This window comes from Ursus americanus, chromosome 22, assembly GCF_024610735.1.
Source record: "Ursus americanus isolate L20-20 chromosome 22, mUrsAme1.1.p, whole genome shotgun sequence".
Taxonomy (NCBI): domain Eukaryota; kingdom Metazoa; phylum Chordata; class Mammalia; order Carnivora; family Ursidae; genus Ursus; species Ursus americanus.
The window spans coordinates 49,516,908-49,533,989 of NC_142148.1; the positions used below are offsets into that span (position 1 = coordinate 49,516,908).

Here is a 17,082-nt window from a genome sequence, read left to right on the forward strand (position 1 = left end):
GTAAGGAGATGCTCTGACACCTACCTGAGCCACTCCAGGGAGGCCGCGTCAGGAGCTTATCTGTATGTGTCGCTCAGCTCTCTCCTCAGGGCTGTCCGGCCTCTCTGCCCTCACTTAACTCATCCTAGCCAAAAGGCCGCAGAAACTCAGGGTCAGTATGGGGCCAGCGAGAGCCCTTGGTGCCCCCTCCTTGGTGCAGTGCCGCTGCCAGAGGCCTCCTTGGGACATGAGCCCACCTTGCAGACTTCCAAGAACTACCGAGGAGATGTGGGGAAACAAGCCAGGAAGAGAAATGCAAGGACTTGCATGCACGTCTGGCACAGAAATAGAGCAGCCTGGGTCCAGAAGGGTGGAGAGGAGAAGCTTGGTAGAGATAAGATCCCTCCAGCCCAGGCCCCGCTCAAGGAGTTTGTCACCCCTCTGGGAAGAAGGAACAGACACAGAAAGGAAGGTAACCAGCACAGAATGATGAGTGTAAGACAGCCAGGAGCTAAGCAATGTAGGAGTTCAGAAAAGGTGCTGCGTCTTCAGGCCGCTGGACGGTCGTGGTTCGGGTCAGATTTGACGGAGACTTAAAAAGAGGTGGAAAATTGTTGGCTCAGAGGAAAGGAGCAGGAGGGACTGCACAGAGGTGTCTAGTAGAAGGGCAAAAAAATTAACGTTTGAGGAGAAGAAACAGGGTTGGCTGACTGGGGAGAGGATTCATGAGGGAAGTGACCATTTAATGGTCATTTACGACGTGCCGGGCACATGGCTTTTGTCATCTACTCCCCAAGCCAGTTGAACTTGAGTATGCACTGGAATGGAGGGACCTCCTCCCCAGGTGGGGAGACTCATTGCCAGGGCCGAGGCGGGGCCGGGGCACCTCTACTCGGCTATGGGGACCCTTGTGCTGGGGGCGCAAGGGGGTGCTACCATGTCTTAGGGGTAGCTGCAGCCCTCTCCATCTGCACAGTGCTTCCAGGTTTCAAGACATTTTCCATACAGCGTCTCTTGTTGATTCTCACAATACCCCTGTGAGATAAGTAGGGCACGTAAGAAAAATGAATGACAGACAACTGGTGCGACTCGCCTGAGGTCACACAGCGAGGGGGTGGCAGAGCTGGGACAGGAGCCCGATCTTCTGCCTCCAGCCCCAGGCTCTTTCCACTAAAGCTCCCTGTTTGGAGCAATGAGGTTTGCATCGTGAAACCGCAGCCAGGCTTGGACTGGGGCCCCCGGTTGACAGGCAGGCAGAACAGGTGCTGTGCCTGAGGCCTGTCTGCTTCCCTCACCCCCTGTTCTGATGCTGGGGCAGCCCCTGGGTGGGCTAAAGATAGCCCACCATGAGAATTCCCCTTTCCCAACCCCACTTTTTCTCAGCTCAGCTGAGGCTTTTTCTCAGTCAAAACTCCTTTGGGTCTAAGAGCAAGCTCGCACTGATAAAAGGTCAGTTGACTCTGAGGCTGTGCTGATGTCTCAGCAATTCCGAAGGGAGGACTGTGACCTGGCCTGGAAGGGGCTAGGAAAGGGACAGTTGCCAGCAAACAAAGCCACTTCTCTCTCTTAGCCTGCCTCGTTTTCTCCGTGTGTTTACTTCCCTCTGTCTGGGTCTCTGAGCACTTGGAAGAACGTGGCAGGCCACGACTTCTGAGTTTTGTTGTGCTCAGGTCAAGACAGACCTGGGACCTCTTAGTCCCAATTCCAGATCATCTGCTTGGGTCAAGTGTGCATCCCTGGTGCAATCAGCTAACACAGAGGACTGGGGCTCTGTAGAACAAAAGGCCCCAGGGACCACCTGCAGGGCACGGGCAGGTGCTCAGGACACAGGGTGCTGGGCAGACACCTGGAAAAGGTGGCTCCTACAAGCCTCAGCTGGACTTCAAATCAAGGAAACCCTGTCTCCTTCTCTCTCCCTCCCTCTGTTGCTGCCCGGGTGCAGGTGCTGGACATCGACCAGGCGGACGCAGGGACCCTGCCCCTGGACTCATCGCAGAAGGTACGGGAGGCCCTGACTTGCGAGCTGAGCAGAGCTGAGTTTGCCGAGTTCCTGGGCCGCAAGCCCCAGGCCATGTTTGTGGAGTCCATGTTCTCCCTGGCGGACAAAGATGGCAAGGTCTACCTGTCCTTCCGGGAGTTTCTGGACATCCTGGTGGTCTTCATGAAAGGTAGGGGAAGAGGAAGTGATCGTCCAGGTAGGAGAAGATGGAAGGGGCTAGAGATGAGGCTGGAGGGTAGCTGACCTGTTGGAGAAGGGGAAGTGCCGGGGCCTGGTCTCCAGCCACGGCAGACATCTGGGAGCACCCAGGTAGAGATCAGGAAGCAGAGTGACCCCTTGTTGTGATCAGCAGTGGGTCAGACTCATGTGAGGCCCCTTCTGGTCAGCCTGGGGTTTAGGCAGGTAGGTTGGGGCTCTCACGGGGTCCTCCTCCTCCCAGGCTCTCCTGAGGAGAGGTCTCGCCTTATGTTCCGCATGTATGGCTTTGATGGGAATGGTCTCATTTCCGAGGACGAGTTCATCAGGATGCTGAGGTTGGTCCTGTGGGATGGCCGGAAGAGTGGGCCAGGACAGGGCCTGCTGGGGGAAAGAAGTGGGGGCATGAAGGTGGGAGCAGGAGGGTAAAGAGCAGGGGCCATATAGCTAAAGACTATTATAACTAGGAGGGGGCCCTTCCTTGTGGGCTCCGAAGGCCTGGTGGGATGGCCAGTAGGCCCTCCTGTCCAGGCCTCAAGCTTCTTTTCAGGGCCCGATGGTTTCCCTCCCCCAACCCCAGGTCCTTCATCGAGATCTCCAACAACTGCCTGTCCAAGGCGCAGCTGACGGAGGTGGTGGAGTCCACGTTCCGGGAGTCCGGCTTCCAGGATAGGGAGGCGCTGACGTGGGAGGACTTCCACTTCACGCTGCGGGACCAAGACAGCGAGCTGCGATTCACACAGCTCTGCGTCAAAGGTGGGGGGCCTGGCCTTGGGGCCAACTGACGTAGCCATTAGACATAGCAGGCACAGTGCATCGGGCCCACCTGCTTTTAGGAGCCCACAGAAATGCTTTAATTCCTTTTAAAGTCAGAAGGATGAGTATAATAATAATAAATAGGTGATGATATATCCAGCCTGGATTATATCCTTCTATGTACCAACGTGATTATAAAAAATATTTATCTTTTATAAAGACATGTATATACTTTTTTTTTTTTAAGGGCGGAAGTGGTTTAGGAAGGTGACAGTGCCTAGGGCCCACAAAGTCCTAATGCAGCTTTGCTCCCAGGGTGGGCAGGGTCAGGATGGGGTGGGGGACAGCAGACAGAATTCTGCTTCTTCCAGCTCTCTGTCGAAGATCCCTGTGCCAGGTGCCCAGGACGGGGGTGGGGTGGGGGGACAGTGTCTCCTTGTTACAGCCCTCTCCAGGCCATATTCACCTGAGCTAGGGTGTCTGCTGGCAGGGGGGGCTCTGGTCTTGTTTGCCTTTATATCCCTTGGCTGAGCGCTTGGTTGATGTTGCTTGAGTGCACGGAGACCCACTTCTCTTGTCCTTCCCCCTACTTCCTGTCCCACCTGTGTCTCAGGTGGGTGGAGGCTAGAGCCAGGGTGAGGAGGGGGCAGGTAGCAGGACTCTCTGTGGTCTACTCTGAGCTGTTACGGTGCCTTCACAGTTTCTCGCTGGGGCAGGTGGAGACCAAACCCAGCCCCTCCCAGGATGACGAGAACCTGGGGGAGCTGAGCAGCCCAGATGTGGGAGAGGGGCGAGTTGGGCAGGACACCACTGCGGCTCTGGTGAGGGCTTCCATGTCCCAGGGCTGGAGGAGAACTACTGGAGTGCAGACCAGCACTCCTGGTTCTTCAGCCTCTCACTTTTCCCAGGCAGCCAGGGCAGTAGGCACCTGGGCCCGAGGGCTGAGCAGGGGCAGGTGTCCGGAGGTGAGCCCGGGCCAGAGTCCTGGGACCACTCAGCCCCTGGGGTGGAGGACCAGGCTGGGGGAGTGAGGATTATGCGGAAGGGTAGCTTTGAGTCCTGTTTTGTTTTGCTTTTAATTGTTGTTGTGCCTTGTTGTTTCCTTCAGATTTTACTATGAGACATTTCGAATGTTCCTACAGAAAAGGAACAAGAATAGCGCAGGAAGCAGCCCTTTCCCCGGTCACCTAGATCTCCCCGTTCACCTGCCTTTGGTTACCATGTTGCCACATTTGCTGCTGGTTGAAATCTGACGGATAAATATCCATACTTTGTTGTAAACATTCTGATTTCATGAAATTCACCTTAATCACTTGTGCCCCCTGGGCTGGAGACCAGGGTAGTCGTCAAGATTAGTTTAGCACTCGGAAGTGACCTGGACATTCCCGGGCTTCCTGTGAGAACATGGCTTTGCAGCTCAGTCCCGCCCTCCCCTGCAACGCTCGGGCCAGACAGAGAGGAACGGGTGGCTCAAGGGAGAGTACTTCCCCCCAACATACTATTATGAACATTTTTAAACACAGGAAGGTGGAAAGAATTTCATGGTGATCCCATAAATGCGCCACCCAGAACTACATTTAATTCCCAGGAGGCTTTAAGCTGGAGGGTTTAGCAGGGTTTTTGTGGCAGAATGGTCTCAGCAGGCAGGTGGCACAGTTTCTGAACTCTACCCCACAAGCCTGATACCAGTCCCAGGAGTGGGCTGAAGGTGGACACACATCCAGGGGACACTGTCTGGCCAACAAATTCAGGCCTTCTCCCTGCCCCCTCATGGCTGGGTCTAGCTCCCACTGGGGGAGCAGGCTGGGGCTGGGGCACCCAAAGGCAAGGGTGCTGGCCGAGGACCCTCTACAGTATGGACATGGGGTGCGTGCCAGGTCTTCCTGGGCTCTGGGCCCTGAGCTGTTCCCAACATCAGCTCTGTGTTACAGGGGTAGAGGTGCCTGAAGTCCTCAAGGACCTGTGCCGGCGAGCCTCCTACATCAGCCGGGAAAAGATCTGGTGAGCCCTGATCTGGGAATGTTGGAGGGAGGGCTGGGGTTGGGGGGGTTGCCTTTTCTCTCCCCAGGATGCCTGGGATCAGGGCCCTACCAGCCTATGTAGTGTCTTTATGCAAATTAGAAAAAAGGGCTCCTTGCTGTAGGCAGACACAGCCCTGTACCAGCAAGAGCAGAGAGCCTGCTAGACTTCGGCACCCACCTGCTGCCAGGGTCAGATGCCCTTGTGAAGGACACAGCTTGTATGTGTGTCCCCAGGATCTAACTCATTCTCTCTCCAGGTCTCTGTGGGAAGTCTGCTGGCCCCTGGCTGAGAGCTCTGACCCCTCCTCAGCAGAGTCGGTCTGAAGAGAGACCAGGGGCAGCGAGGATCCAGTGGCTCAGGTGGCCAGAATCCTCTCTCTTTCATTCCTGTCCTAGTCCCTCCCCCAGAGTGAGTGCTCGCTGTCCCCACAGCAACGCTGACGTGGAGCGGACAGCACAGAGACTGCAGTGCCCCACGGACACAGACCCCCCCCGGAGATTCGACGGAGGTTTGGCAAGAAGTACGCCTGCTCCTCTCCTTGAGCTCATGCATCCCTTTAGTGTGCAGGGCTGCGGGCAGGATGAGCAGTTCACGCCCGAGCAGACCACAGTCTGACAAGGTGGCTGCTACACTGATAATCACCATGTCCCACCGATGAATGTTGTGACAGTGGTCAGAGCAAGGAGCTTCGGAGCTCAAAGAAGTGCTCACCTCTGCCTGGTAAGTCAAGGCAGGCTTCCTGGAGGGGGTGACTTCTGCACTTCCAGTAAAGGGTGAGAACAGAGTAGGGTGAGAATGGGGAGCTGCAGACTGGGAGGGGAGAGGGCTGTCTGAGTGTGAGTGGGACCTGGGCTAGAGGGAGTGCGTTCCCTGGGACGAACTGACCCAGTGAGCACTGCAAGGCTGTCCCTACTCTGGCGGCCTTGTCAGAGGAGTGTGGTAGGGCTTTTGGGGTCTGAACCCTGCTTGGCTTGAGCAACTTGGTGCCCTTTCTCTGCTCCTGGGAGGCGGGTTGCACTGGGAGGGGGGGTTCGTAGCCAGAGCCGAGACTTCCTGTCCCCAGGGTAGCATCATTCCAGCCCCTGCTGTTCACGGAGGCCCACGGGGAGAAGTTTCAGCGCAGTCGGCACCACCACACCTTGCAGCAGTTCCAGCGCTTCATCGAGAACTACCGCCGCCACGTCGGCTGCGTGGCTGTGTTCTGCGCCATCAGCGGGGGCCTTTCCTGGAGCAGGCCTGCTGTGAGTGTGGGCAGCCCCGGGGTCGGGGCTCCCGTGGGTGCATGGGGCCTGCTTGAACGGAGGCTGCAGAGGGGGCCTGCGTGAAGGGGTGGCGGCCAGGGCGGGCCCTTGACCCGCCTCAGCGGCGCTCTCTCTCTGCACTGCTCCCCTCTTACCCGCCTGGGCTCCCCGACAGACTATGCTTCTGGGGCTCACCGCATGGGCATCACGGACACCACCCGTGTGGGCATCATCCTGTCCCGGGGCCGGCCGCCAGCATCTCCTTCATGTTCTCCTGCGTCCTGCTCACCACGTGCCGCAGCCTGCATCACCTTCCTGCGAGAGACCTTCCTTAACCACCACGCGCCCTTCGACGCCGCCGTGGACTTCCATCGGCTCATTGCCTCCGTGGCCATCGTCCTCACAGGCAGGGCCCGGGAGTCCCAGGGCTTCTGTTCGTGTCCTCCTGCCCCTGCTGCCTGCCCCTCCTCTCTTTTGTGCTTGAGTGTGAGTCCTAGATGTCCTTCTCAGAAGGATGCAGCTGGCCCACAGTGGTGTGAAGTGAGCCCAGGAGCCCCCCACCCCGCCCCTGCCTGGTGCCTCTTCCCATGCTTTCAGGGCCACCTCCTCAGCCTCCAGCTGACAAGTTAGCAACAGCCCAGAACATGGGCACATCATGTGTGATCTCTCCCAGTTTTTATGTTGGAAAACATACTCTGTGAGAGAAACCCAAAGAATGAACTTCTAATGGTATAATTTCAGACTCCTGTGGCTGGGCTCGTGGATGGTATATATGGGGCTCAGCAGGGGTAGGGAGGGACAGGAGGATGGCTAGAGACCAGAAGTGCAGACCCCGAGGGTCCTTCTTCAGGCCCCCAAGGCTGGGTGGCTGGAGTCCCCAACCTTGGGCTGGATGGGTTGAGCACCCCCACCAGGCTGCCCCCTGGCTCACTCCCACCCTGTCTGGCCTTCCTTAGTCTTGCACAGTGCGGGCCATGCGGTAAATGGGTACCTGTTCTCCGTCAGCCCGCTCAGCGTCCTTTCCTGCCTCTTCCCTGGACTCTTCCGTGACGACGAGTGAGTGAGTGGGCTACTGTGTGCGTGTGTGTGTGTGTGTGTGTGTGTGTGTGTGTGTGTGTGTGTGTCAATGTGGGGGGATCCTTTATGGATGGAAAGAAGCAAATTCTCTTGGCTCAGAGGAGAGTGTCACCTTCCAGGCAATGGGGCAGACAATGACCAGCTGGAGCCCTGACCCCGAGTGGGCAGAAAGGGAGACTGGTGCCTGGGTTGAGGTGTTTCCTCTGGAGGATTCTTTCTGGAAGTCCCAGGCATCTCCTCTCGGCATCCTTGCTTGCTTTCCCTTCTCCACAGGTCTGAGTGTCCCCAGAAGTATTACTGGTGGTTCTTCCAGACTGTGCCAGGTGAGAGCCCTCCCTGCTCTGAATTTCTGGGTCTGGCTCTGAGCTCTGAGCTCCGGGTTCTATCTGCCATGAGGCTGCCCAGTAGCACTCACTCAGGTCTCACGGTGGGCCAGGCTCTGCCCTCTGGTCCTGACAACTCTGCTGGGAAGTAGGAGCCTCTGCTCTCTAGTCCTTCTCTTGGGAGCTTGGCTGGGGTCCTGCCCCAACTCGGAACATCCTTCTTCCGTGGAATGAGAATGGACCCCCCTCTCCCCCTGCCCCAACCTACACACCTACCGTGACAGTGGCTTGGAGGAATGCCGTGTCCCAGCAGCACGGTGGAGGGACCAGGCTCGTCAAACTAGGCAGAGACCCCCACCCCTTGTAGTCCGTCTTGACCGGGGCTGTTGAGGGACGTATTCCTTACTCCCCATAATCACCCATTTTAGAGCTATTAGCTGTGAATCTGTTCAAAAGCTTTTTGAACCTATTTATATTTTCAGTCTGTTTCCTCCTTAGCATAGTACATTTTCTACGCTCCTCTCCGTGAAACACGGCATTTTTTTTAATCCTAAAACAACCTGCTCTGAACTTCAGAGTGCTTGCTAATTCTTGCGCACTGGGATTTAGTGGATAAGGCTGTGTTGAGGCCCTCCTCTCTGTTCAGGCCTTTACAGGCTTTGGTTAGAGCCCTTCTTAACCTCTGCTTTTCCAGACTACAGGGCTCTAATCTTCTTAATTTCTGCCTCCCTCCTCCTCGATCACTTGAGGGGCCGTTCTCTGGCCCCACACTCCCGTCCTGAACCTAGTACTGCTCTCTCGTGTACCCCAGGCCTGGGATCTCCTGTGAGAGGAGGGTCCTCCCGCCAACCCTGGGCTGAACCCAGGGGGCTCGGGTGGTCGCACTTCCTCACTAATGGCGCCACTGCTCATGCTGTGGGAGCCAAGTCGGGGGCTGGGGGACGTAGACCGAGTCTTGACTCCGTGGGGGCAGGGCCTGCAATGTCCAAAGTCCAACCCAGGGGGCCCAGAGCAGGTGCCCCGCACGTTCAGTCCGTCAGCACCGGTGTAGACGAGGCCCACAGGGGGCGAGCCCTACAGAAGGCGCTAGGATCCCGTGCTGAACCAGCAGCCTGGTCCCTGTTCTTGTGGGCCTGACAGTCGGGGAAGTGACAGACAAAAAACGAATGACACCGGTCCTTGAAAAAGAACAATCGGGACAAGGTGTTGGAGGGATGAGCAGAGTCTGTTGAAATAAAAGGCACTTGTGATCAGTGGTGTGGGGAGAGAAGAACAGAGGAGAAGCCTGGGCTTCCGTGGCCCCCACCCAGAGCAGTGAAGTGGAATGGGACCCTGACCCACGGCAGCCCCAGCACAGCCCCGCTCCTCCGCCCCTCACCCCACGTTCATTTTGCAGGCCTCACGGGGGTGCTGCTGCTCCTGGTCCTGGCCATCGTGTATGTCTTCGCCTCCCACCACTTCCGGCGCCGCAGCTTCCGGGGCTTCTGGCTGACCCACCACCTCTACGTCCTGCTCTCCGGGCTGGTGAGGGCTGTCGGGGTCTTGGCAGGATGATCCCAGGGAGGCCATGAGGGCTGAGACATCCGTTCTCCGTCCCCTCAGTCATTTCAGGAATCCCCTCCACTTCTCACATCACAGCTGGAGAGGATAGTGTAGGCCTGTCAAGCAGATGGACCCCGGGCTGCAGCGCTTGGAAGATGGGTGCCCGGCATGGGGCTGGCAGTAGCAGCCCTGTCAGGCTGGTCGCTTCCTTGCAGACACCCCCGCATCATTTCTGCCCAGCCGGTCATTCCCCAGTTCCGGTGGCTGGTGTGAGCTCCAGGGTTGACCGCCCACTTTCAAGGGAGCAGCACACTTTTTTTTTTTTTAGAGAAGTCTATCTTAATTCTGTTCTGCCACTTTTGTTCTGATCCTGTTTCCTGGGGTGTCTGCACCCCACTCAGCAAAGTGCCACTTGTAGAGTCAACGAGCTTGCTCAAAACGTCCTCACTTGGACTGTTGATGAGATGGATTTTTAAGAGTCTACCTGTTCCCTTTCCTTCTCCTTCAGCTCCTGCCTCCCTTCCTTCACATTCCCTCCCTCCCTCGTCCTCCTGTTCCCTTTACCTTCCCTGGGTTTGCCGTCAGGTGCGCCAGCTAGTTAGTTCCAGAGGGACTCTCATCTGTGCTTGGCCTGCCTTCCTCATGGATACAGGCGGTTCCCTAAAGAGCACCCGAGGGTCCTGCTGAGAAGCTAAACTAAGTCCCAAGGCCCCAGCGTCCCCACCAACGATACTTGCCCGTCAGCCTTCAGAAGCGCAGAGCCCAGATGGTTGCCATCTGTCACCTGGCTCCAGGCAGAACTGCACACGGTCCTGAAACAGAGGGCGAGTCCATCATGGCCTGGGTTGAGCTGGCACCTGTGGGATGCCCTGCGTCCTCCAGGTGCAGTTCTGTCCTCAGTGATCAGACGGTCTGTTTCCATGTTGCTGAGGCTCAGCACTTCATGGTTCTGAAGAGGACTACCCGACCTCGGCTTAGGTCATTTCCTAGAACTGATGTTTGTTTCCAGAGAAATCTCTGTCTTCTTTGGAAGCTGAGGCTGATTTATCCCTCCCTACCCACCCCTGCTAGGGGGGAGCCCTAGCTCCCCGGTTACTGTTTCTGTTAGGGGTGGAGATGATGTTCTTGTTCCTGGTGAAAAAGCAGCTGAGCTCAATGGGAGACCCGGAAGAGTGGCCACACTGGCTCCCTGAGACCAAGACCCCTTCCTGACTTATCCCTGGGTTTGGGGGATCCCTGGGGTTCAGAGCCTCCCTTCCTGCCAGCAGGGAAGTCAGCAGCTCAGAAAGGTGCAGGACCCTCTGCTGGGCAACCCAACCCTGGCCGCTAGGGACAGTCTCACCTGGGGGATATCAGGGCCAAAACACCCGCCTCCTCCCCATTTACCCTTGGTGTGTCCGCTTGACTTGGGGCAGAAAGAGAAGCGACAAGTAAAGGACCCAGTGTGGAGCCGGCCCTGCAGAAGGCTGTCCGGGCTCCCGACCCAGGCAGAAGCGGGCAGGGCGGGCACAGCGGAAGCTGAGCTGGCGGCAGCCCCCCAGCTCCTCAGCCAACCGTGGGTCTGCAGCAGTTCTGTGGTTTAAAAGTAGAGCCAACACCAAATGGGACGTATAAACAGAGCAGTATGAGGCCACCCAGACGTCGTTCTCAGCCTGGTTAGATGCTCAGAAAGCCTTGGGGGTGGGGGTGGGCTCCATAATGAAAGAGGAACCTGGGGGGACCGGAGCCAGTTCAGAGAAGAGCCCAGAGAGGTTTAAGTTAGTCCTGTGGGCAAAGGAACACGAAGCTGGGGAAAGGCAGAGCGGACTGAGGAGCCAGAGTTCAGTTTAACAGTTATCTGTCGAAGGGTCTAGTACACAGTTGTTCGGTGCTACGTACTAGTTTGGGGGAGGAGGGGAGACTCGAAGCTCTGCCCTGGAGAACTTAGGATTTGGGGTAGAGATAAGTGCCGTGCACTTGCCGTGATCAGAATGAGCAGACAATACAGGATTCATGCTGAGCTGAGGGCTGCAAACAGTGATTTCTAGCAGCTCGCTGAAGGGAGTTTCATTCGGGCCAAACTGGTTAGGGAAGACTTTGGGGAGAAGATGGGATTGGAGCCAAGACTTAAGGAGAGGTAAGCTAAGATCCGACAGGGCAGAGTGCAATCCGAAGAGCATTCCAGGTAGAAGAAAGGGCACGAGCACGGGTGCAGAGGTGGAAATGATGATAGTGTATTCAGGGCGCAAAGGCCTGGCTGTGGGTGGCCCCAGTGTATTAGGTGGTGGCAGGACCCGTGCGGCTGCGGGGGCGGCCGAGGGGCCATGCCACACGGGACAGCATAGACTGAGGAGTGCAGAGAGTGAGAAAATCAGGTTTGGGCAACATGCAGGATCAGGGCTGGGAGAAGGAACAGAGAGCCAGTGGAGGAGATGGAAAGCGAGTGGCCCCAGAGACGCAGCAGACGAGGCAAGGAGCAGGCGGTTGCTAGTGCCACAGACGGCCAGCCCTGGGAGCAAATGAAAGGAGACCTTCATGGGATGGGTGAGCCCCCAGTGAGCAGGTCCTGAGAAGAGGTGGAGGCAGGAGCCAGACTGACCAGACTTAGGAACAAGCAAATGGGAAGTATGGGGGCAAATCATGTCTGACCATGTTAGACCAGCTTGTTGGGGAAAGGACCAGAGCTAAACAAGTATTCAGTTATTTCATGGAAATACAATTCCATGGAAAACAATTACGTCAGTTATTTAATGGAAAAGGGGGCCTGGTTATGTGTTTTTAGTCTCCAAAGGGAGAGGGTAAATTGGAGGAACTCCTTTTACTAACTCAGCAGTTATTGAGTGCCTGCTGTGTGCCAGGCGGCAACGGCTAAGAGCTGAGAGTACGGTGGCAAAAACAAAAGACACATACACACTCCGGTGGGGAGCATGTCAATGAATGAAGAAGCAACGTGAGTGTGGGGGATGACAAATGCTGACAGGAAGTAACTGGGAGATATGCCAGAGGACCCAGGGAAGGCCTAAGGAGGGGGTGTTTCTGCTGAGCCCTGACAAATGAGATAGAGGGGGGCGCCTGGGGGGCTCAGTTGGCTAAGCCTCTGCCTTCGGCTCAGGTCATGATCCACCCCTGGGTCCTGGGATCGAGCCCCACATCAGGCTCTCCGCTCAGCGGGGAGTCTGCTCTTCCCTCTCCCTCTGTTCCTCCCCATTGCTCATGCTCACGCTCTTGGTCTCTTTCAAATAAATTTTTAAAAAATGAGACAGAGGTAGCCAGGGCAAGAAGCAGGGAGGGGGCATTCCTGGGAGAGGGAGCAGTGGGTGCCCAGGGCCTGAAGCAGAAAGGACTTGCCGTGTTTGAAGAACAGGGAGGCGGAAACGCTGGCAGGCAGAGGCCAGAGCATCTCGAGGCCTTGTGGTATAATGGGAAGTCCACTAAGGCCGGTTACACTGCGACGGCGTGATAAAATGAACTTCAGAAAGTCGCAGTGGCTGCCTTGAAGACAATGGGTCACGGTGGGGCAACCCCCTAGAAGACGAGCTGGGAGGCTACTGCAGGAGACCAGGCGAGAGTCAAGGTGGCTGGTTCAGGATGGTGCCAGGAAGGCGCAAATAGTCTCACTCATCGTGGACGATCTGCAGGATGGGCTTGGGGTTGGGAGTGGTTAGATTTGGGGACCTGGAGGGAGCGTGGTACACGGAGAGGTGGGGACGGAGGGTGCCCGTGGGGGTGGGCTGGGGTGGGTGGAGGGTGCAAGGGGCTGAGGCCCGAGTCGGCCACAGACACTGTTGTGGGTGTGACTTGGTCTGAGCCGAATTCTTCACTCTATCCAGCTCATTGTCCACGGCAGCTTCGGCCTGCCCCAGCTGCCCCGTTTCCACATCTTCTTCCTGGTCCCGGCACTCATCTATGGGGGACAAGCTGGTGAGCCTGAGCCGGAAGAAGGTGGAGATCAGCGTGGTGAAGGCCGAGCTGCTGCCTTCGGGCACCAGGCCTGCAGGCTGTCAGGGACCAGCTGGGTAGTGCTGAGAAAGCCCACAGGGCAGGGGCAGAGCCTGGACGTTGCAATCCGCTGGTCTGGTCCAGTGGAGTTGGCAGGGGCCTTGAGGCGGCAGCGATGAGGGAGCTAGCAAGCAAAGCTCTTGGCCGGGGGACCCGAGCTTCTCTCACAACAGAGGGAGGAGGAGCCCGGGCCAGGTTGCTCCTTTCCCTGCTGACCACCAGCACCAGCGCTGCATTGCCCCTCCGCAGGGTGGACATGGCCAGAGGGGAGTAATGCCTTCTGATGGGGAGAGGCCTTGGCATATTCCAGAAGGAGAGCTGAGGCTGCGGGGGCGGGGGGGGGATCTTTCTGGAGGCCACAGGGTTGCTGGGTTCTGGATAGCAGCCTCCTGCCCACTTCCTTTCCTCAGGAGTGACCCACCTGCAGCTCCAGCGGCCCCAAGGCTTTGAGTACAAGTCGGGACAGTGGGTGCGGATCGCCTGCTTGGCTCTGGGGACCACTGAGTACCACCCCTTCACGCTGACTTCTGCACCCGATGAGGACACGCTCAGCCTGCACATCCGGGCAGCAGGGCCCTGGACCACTCGGCTCAGGGAGATCTACTCACCTCCAACGGGAGGTGGCTGTGCCAGATACCCGAAGGTGACCAGACATAGACCGGATGAGCTACCCGCCCCCACATCCCCTTAGCAGGCCTTGGCCCCGCAGCCCCGGGCTGCCCACTGTGTTCCTCCCCTCCCATCCAGAGACTGGCCATTCCAGGTAATGCTGCGGCACCCCCTCTCTCCTCACTCCATAAACATACCTGCCTTCCCTGCCTCCCATTTCTAGCTTCAGAGCTATTGTGGTGGCGGAGCTTAACTCAGACCCACTCCTTCTCCTGCAGCTGTACCTTGATGGACCATTTGGAGAGGGCCACCAGGAATGGCATAAGTTTGAGGTCTCAGTGCTGGTGGGAGGGGGCGTTGGAGTCACCCCCTTTGCCTCCATCCTCAAAGACCTGGTCTTCAAATCATCAGTCAGCTGCCAAGTGTTCTGTAAGAAGGTGAGTGCCCTCTCCTCCTTCTGACCCCTGGCCCCTGCTCCCTATCACTGTGTCCGTCTCTGCCTGTCTCTCCTGCCTCTGTTCTTGGCCTGACCCCAGAGGGGTCTGATATCCTCGGACCCTAAAGAACAGAGTTGGAGAGGGGTAAAGAAACCCACTCTGTCGTACAGAGGAGGCCAGCCCCTGCAGGGAGCCTTGTCAGGTTGGGAGAAGGAAGGGAACACTTGGGGTGGGGCAGTGAAACCGGCTCTGCTTTCAAGAGGAAGAAGAGGGGAGGTGCCGAGGCAGGGCTGGTGGGCTGGGTTAGTTGCAGGAACACAGCCCAGGCCCTCAGGCCCCCTCTATCCCGGGTCCCTTCACCCCAGCCCGGACCTGGTAGCAGGCCCCTGCTTGTCTCTCTGGGCCTGGCAGGTGAGTCGGGGGCACAGGAACGCAGCAGGCAGAGGCCAAGCCCACGTACTGTCGGCATTCAGAGGGTGACAGGCAGCTCCCCCGCTCCTCTGTCCATGCCGGCTCTGCCTCTGCTTCTTAACCCACACGGCCCCACTTCAGCCTCTTCAGAAGCGGGAGGTCGGTCCCTCTATGGCAGCTTCTATCCTCCGGCTCTCTCTTTGAGCCCATTCCCATCTGCCCCGGGCAGCCAGCTGGGTCTTCCCTCAGGCTGTTCTGTGACATGCCCCTTAGTGGAACCCTATCCCTCTGGGCTGGGGTTGGTTGGGAGCCCAGCAGCCTGTGGAGGGCCCGTTGCAGGGAGTGGAACGGCAGGCTCTGTGTGAAAAAGCCGCTTCCCACCCCATCGGACCTTCAGCTCACTTGACAAGTGTCCTTTTTCATCACCCCAGGTTATCACTCCCTTCTCTCTCTCCATGCCTGGGGTAACTCCATCTCCCGCCCAGAGCCTGGCCCTGGGGCCCCCCACAACACTCCATTCCCCAGAGTGTCTGGGGAGAGGCACAAGCTGACGGAGACAGGAAGAGTTCTATTGCTGTGGGGATCCCTGGGATATAGGGAGCCTGAGCTTAGCCAGGTCCTGAACTCCCCTGTGTCCCCAGATCTACTTCATCTGGGTGACGAGAACCCAGCGGCAGTTTGAGCGGATGGCTGACATCATCCGAGAGGTGGAGGAGAATGACCGTCAGGACCTGGTGTCCGTGCACACCTACGTCACCCAGCTGGCTGAGAAGTTTGACCTCAGGACCACCATGCTGGTGGGTCAGGGACGGCCAGGCGGGGCGACTAGGTGGGTCGATGGGTTGGCTGGGTGAGGCTCAGATGGCCAGGGCAGGTGGGCGGACAGCCAGGTTCAGACGGCAGGAGGCACAGAGATGGTAGTCCCGATTTTCAGCCTCCAGCTCCCTCCCCACCCCATTCTCTGTCTCCTGGGCTGCAGGCTGGCTTGGGCTAGGCACGGACCCTGACTGTCCTTGGCCTGACCTGCCACTGTGCCCCCAGTACCTCTGTGAGCGGCACTTCCAGAAGGTGCTGAACCGGAGTCTGTTCACATCATGCACTTTGGCCGCCCCCCCTTCGAGCCCTTCTTCAAGTCCCTGCAGGAGGTGCACCCGCAGGTCAGTCCACCCCATATCAAGGTTCTCCTGGCCTTTATCACCTGAGGTCTAAGCAAACCTCCCAACCCAGCTCCAGGAGGGAAGGAACTGCTGATAAGAACTCATCACCCAAGAGATAAGTGGGGAGAATGGAATGGAAAAACAGTAGCGGTCACTCTGAGGGGCTCAGGGGGAAGCAGCACCAGGGACTCGCCACTTCTAAAGCCATGGTGCCTGTCCAGAAGGAACAGCTCAGTTCATCCTTATGATAAACTCAAAGCTATTCTCACCATGAATACTGAGCCGGCCTCACCCGAGACGCTGATCTTTACCAGGAACACTGGGCTAGCCACTGCTCTGGTAAATAATGGCCTAGCCCTCAATGACACAGTAAGCTAGCCTTTAACCTGAACGCTGATTAACCCAGCCCCTGTCAGAAACACTGATCCTTTACCCCAAATGCCTTGGAGAGGGGGGAGGGCGGACCCACACAAAGCAAGTCTACCAAAGCTGAGCTAGACGCACACACCGAGCCAGCCCTCACCACACAGGGTGTGAAGCGAACCTTTATCAGAAACATGGAAGGAGTCCCCACCAAGGACTCTTGCCTGTCTTTCCATGAACACTGAGCTAGGCTTCACGTTTCCTTCCCCTAACAGGTCCGGAAGATTGGGGTGTTTAGCTGTGGCCCCCCTGGCATGACCAAGAATGTGGAAAAGGGCTGTCAGCTCATCAACAAGCAGGACCGGACTCACTCCTCCGACCATTATGAGAACTTCTAGGCCTCCTGGCCAGGCCAGGAGCTCTTCCCATTGCCCAGCTGAGCAGAGGTTTGGGCCCACACCTCGCTCTATATTTCCTATTTCTGACTCTCTGCCTCCTTCCCATTCCTACCTCTCATCCCTGGTCCAGGTGGCCATGGTCAGTCACCCCATACGGGTTCAGAGACCCCCAAGTGCAGACTGTCTCAGCTTGGAGAAGCGGGGGGCACTGTCTAGGAAACGGAGCCTGGGAGGTAGGAGAGCTCTTGTTACTTTGGGGCAAAGTGACACCTCTTCTTCCAAACTAAGAAAAAGCCTCAAAAGACTGGAGCTGAAAAGCCGTGTGTATGTGCACTAGGGGGCTGTGGGCCTAAGGACGGAGTGGGAGCACAGATGCTGGCATCTTGGAACTCCTCCCCCAAAGCCTCCCCCTCCTCTAGGCTCCCCACTGTCAAAAGGGCTGGCAAATGCCTTGGGGTGGGCTAGAGGCTGGGCCCACAGAGAGAAATCTACAGGAACCCCCTCAGCATCCTAGCCTAACAGCACAACTGATTTCTCCCCAGTTTTTAAACATGTGCTGTAGTCAGAATCTGGCCCAATATCTATGTTGTGCTCC

At 57.4% G+C, this 17,082-nt stretch overlaps 2 protein-coding genes across 2 annotated transcripts in view; one reads left to right on the plus strand and one right to left on the minus strand.

The window, feature by feature from the left end:
- Positions 1-16,780, plus strand: part of LOC148108114 (dual oxidase 1-like) — a 28,411-nt gene extending 11,631 nt beyond the window's left edge. The window contains 20 exon segments of the mRNA XM_087853925.1: positions 1,922-2,147; positions 2,418-2,511; positions 2,754-2,949; positions 3,646-3,750; positions 4,848-4,930; positions 6,015-6,196; positions 6,368-6,436; positions 6,439-6,497; positions 6,499-6,598; positions 7,149-7,248; positions 7,543-7,592; positions 8,989-9,116; positions 12,944-13,020; positions 13,022-13,095; positions 13,523-13,755; positions 14,000-14,158; positions 15,211-15,366; positions 15,611-15,662; positions 15,665-15,726; positions 16,365-16,780. Coding sequence (XP_087710051.1) covers positions 1,922-2,147; positions 2,418-2,511; positions 2,754-2,949; positions 3,646-3,750; positions 4,848-4,930; positions 6,015-6,196; positions 6,368-6,436; positions 6,439-6,497; positions 6,499-6,598; positions 7,149-7,248; positions 7,543-7,592; positions 8,989-9,116; positions 12,944-13,020; positions 13,022-13,095; positions 13,523-13,755; positions 14,000-14,158; positions 15,211-15,366; positions 15,611-15,662; positions 15,665-15,726; positions 16,365-16,487 — 2,328 coding nt within the window. The 3' untranslated portion in view covers positions 16,488-16,780.
- The window catches only part of LOC148108112 (ral GTPase-activating protein subunit alpha-2-like), a 126,043-nt gene that overhangs the window by 84,174 nt on the left and 24,787 nt on the right, over positions 1-17,082 (minus strand). The gene's annotated exons all lie outside the window — the stretch shown is intronic.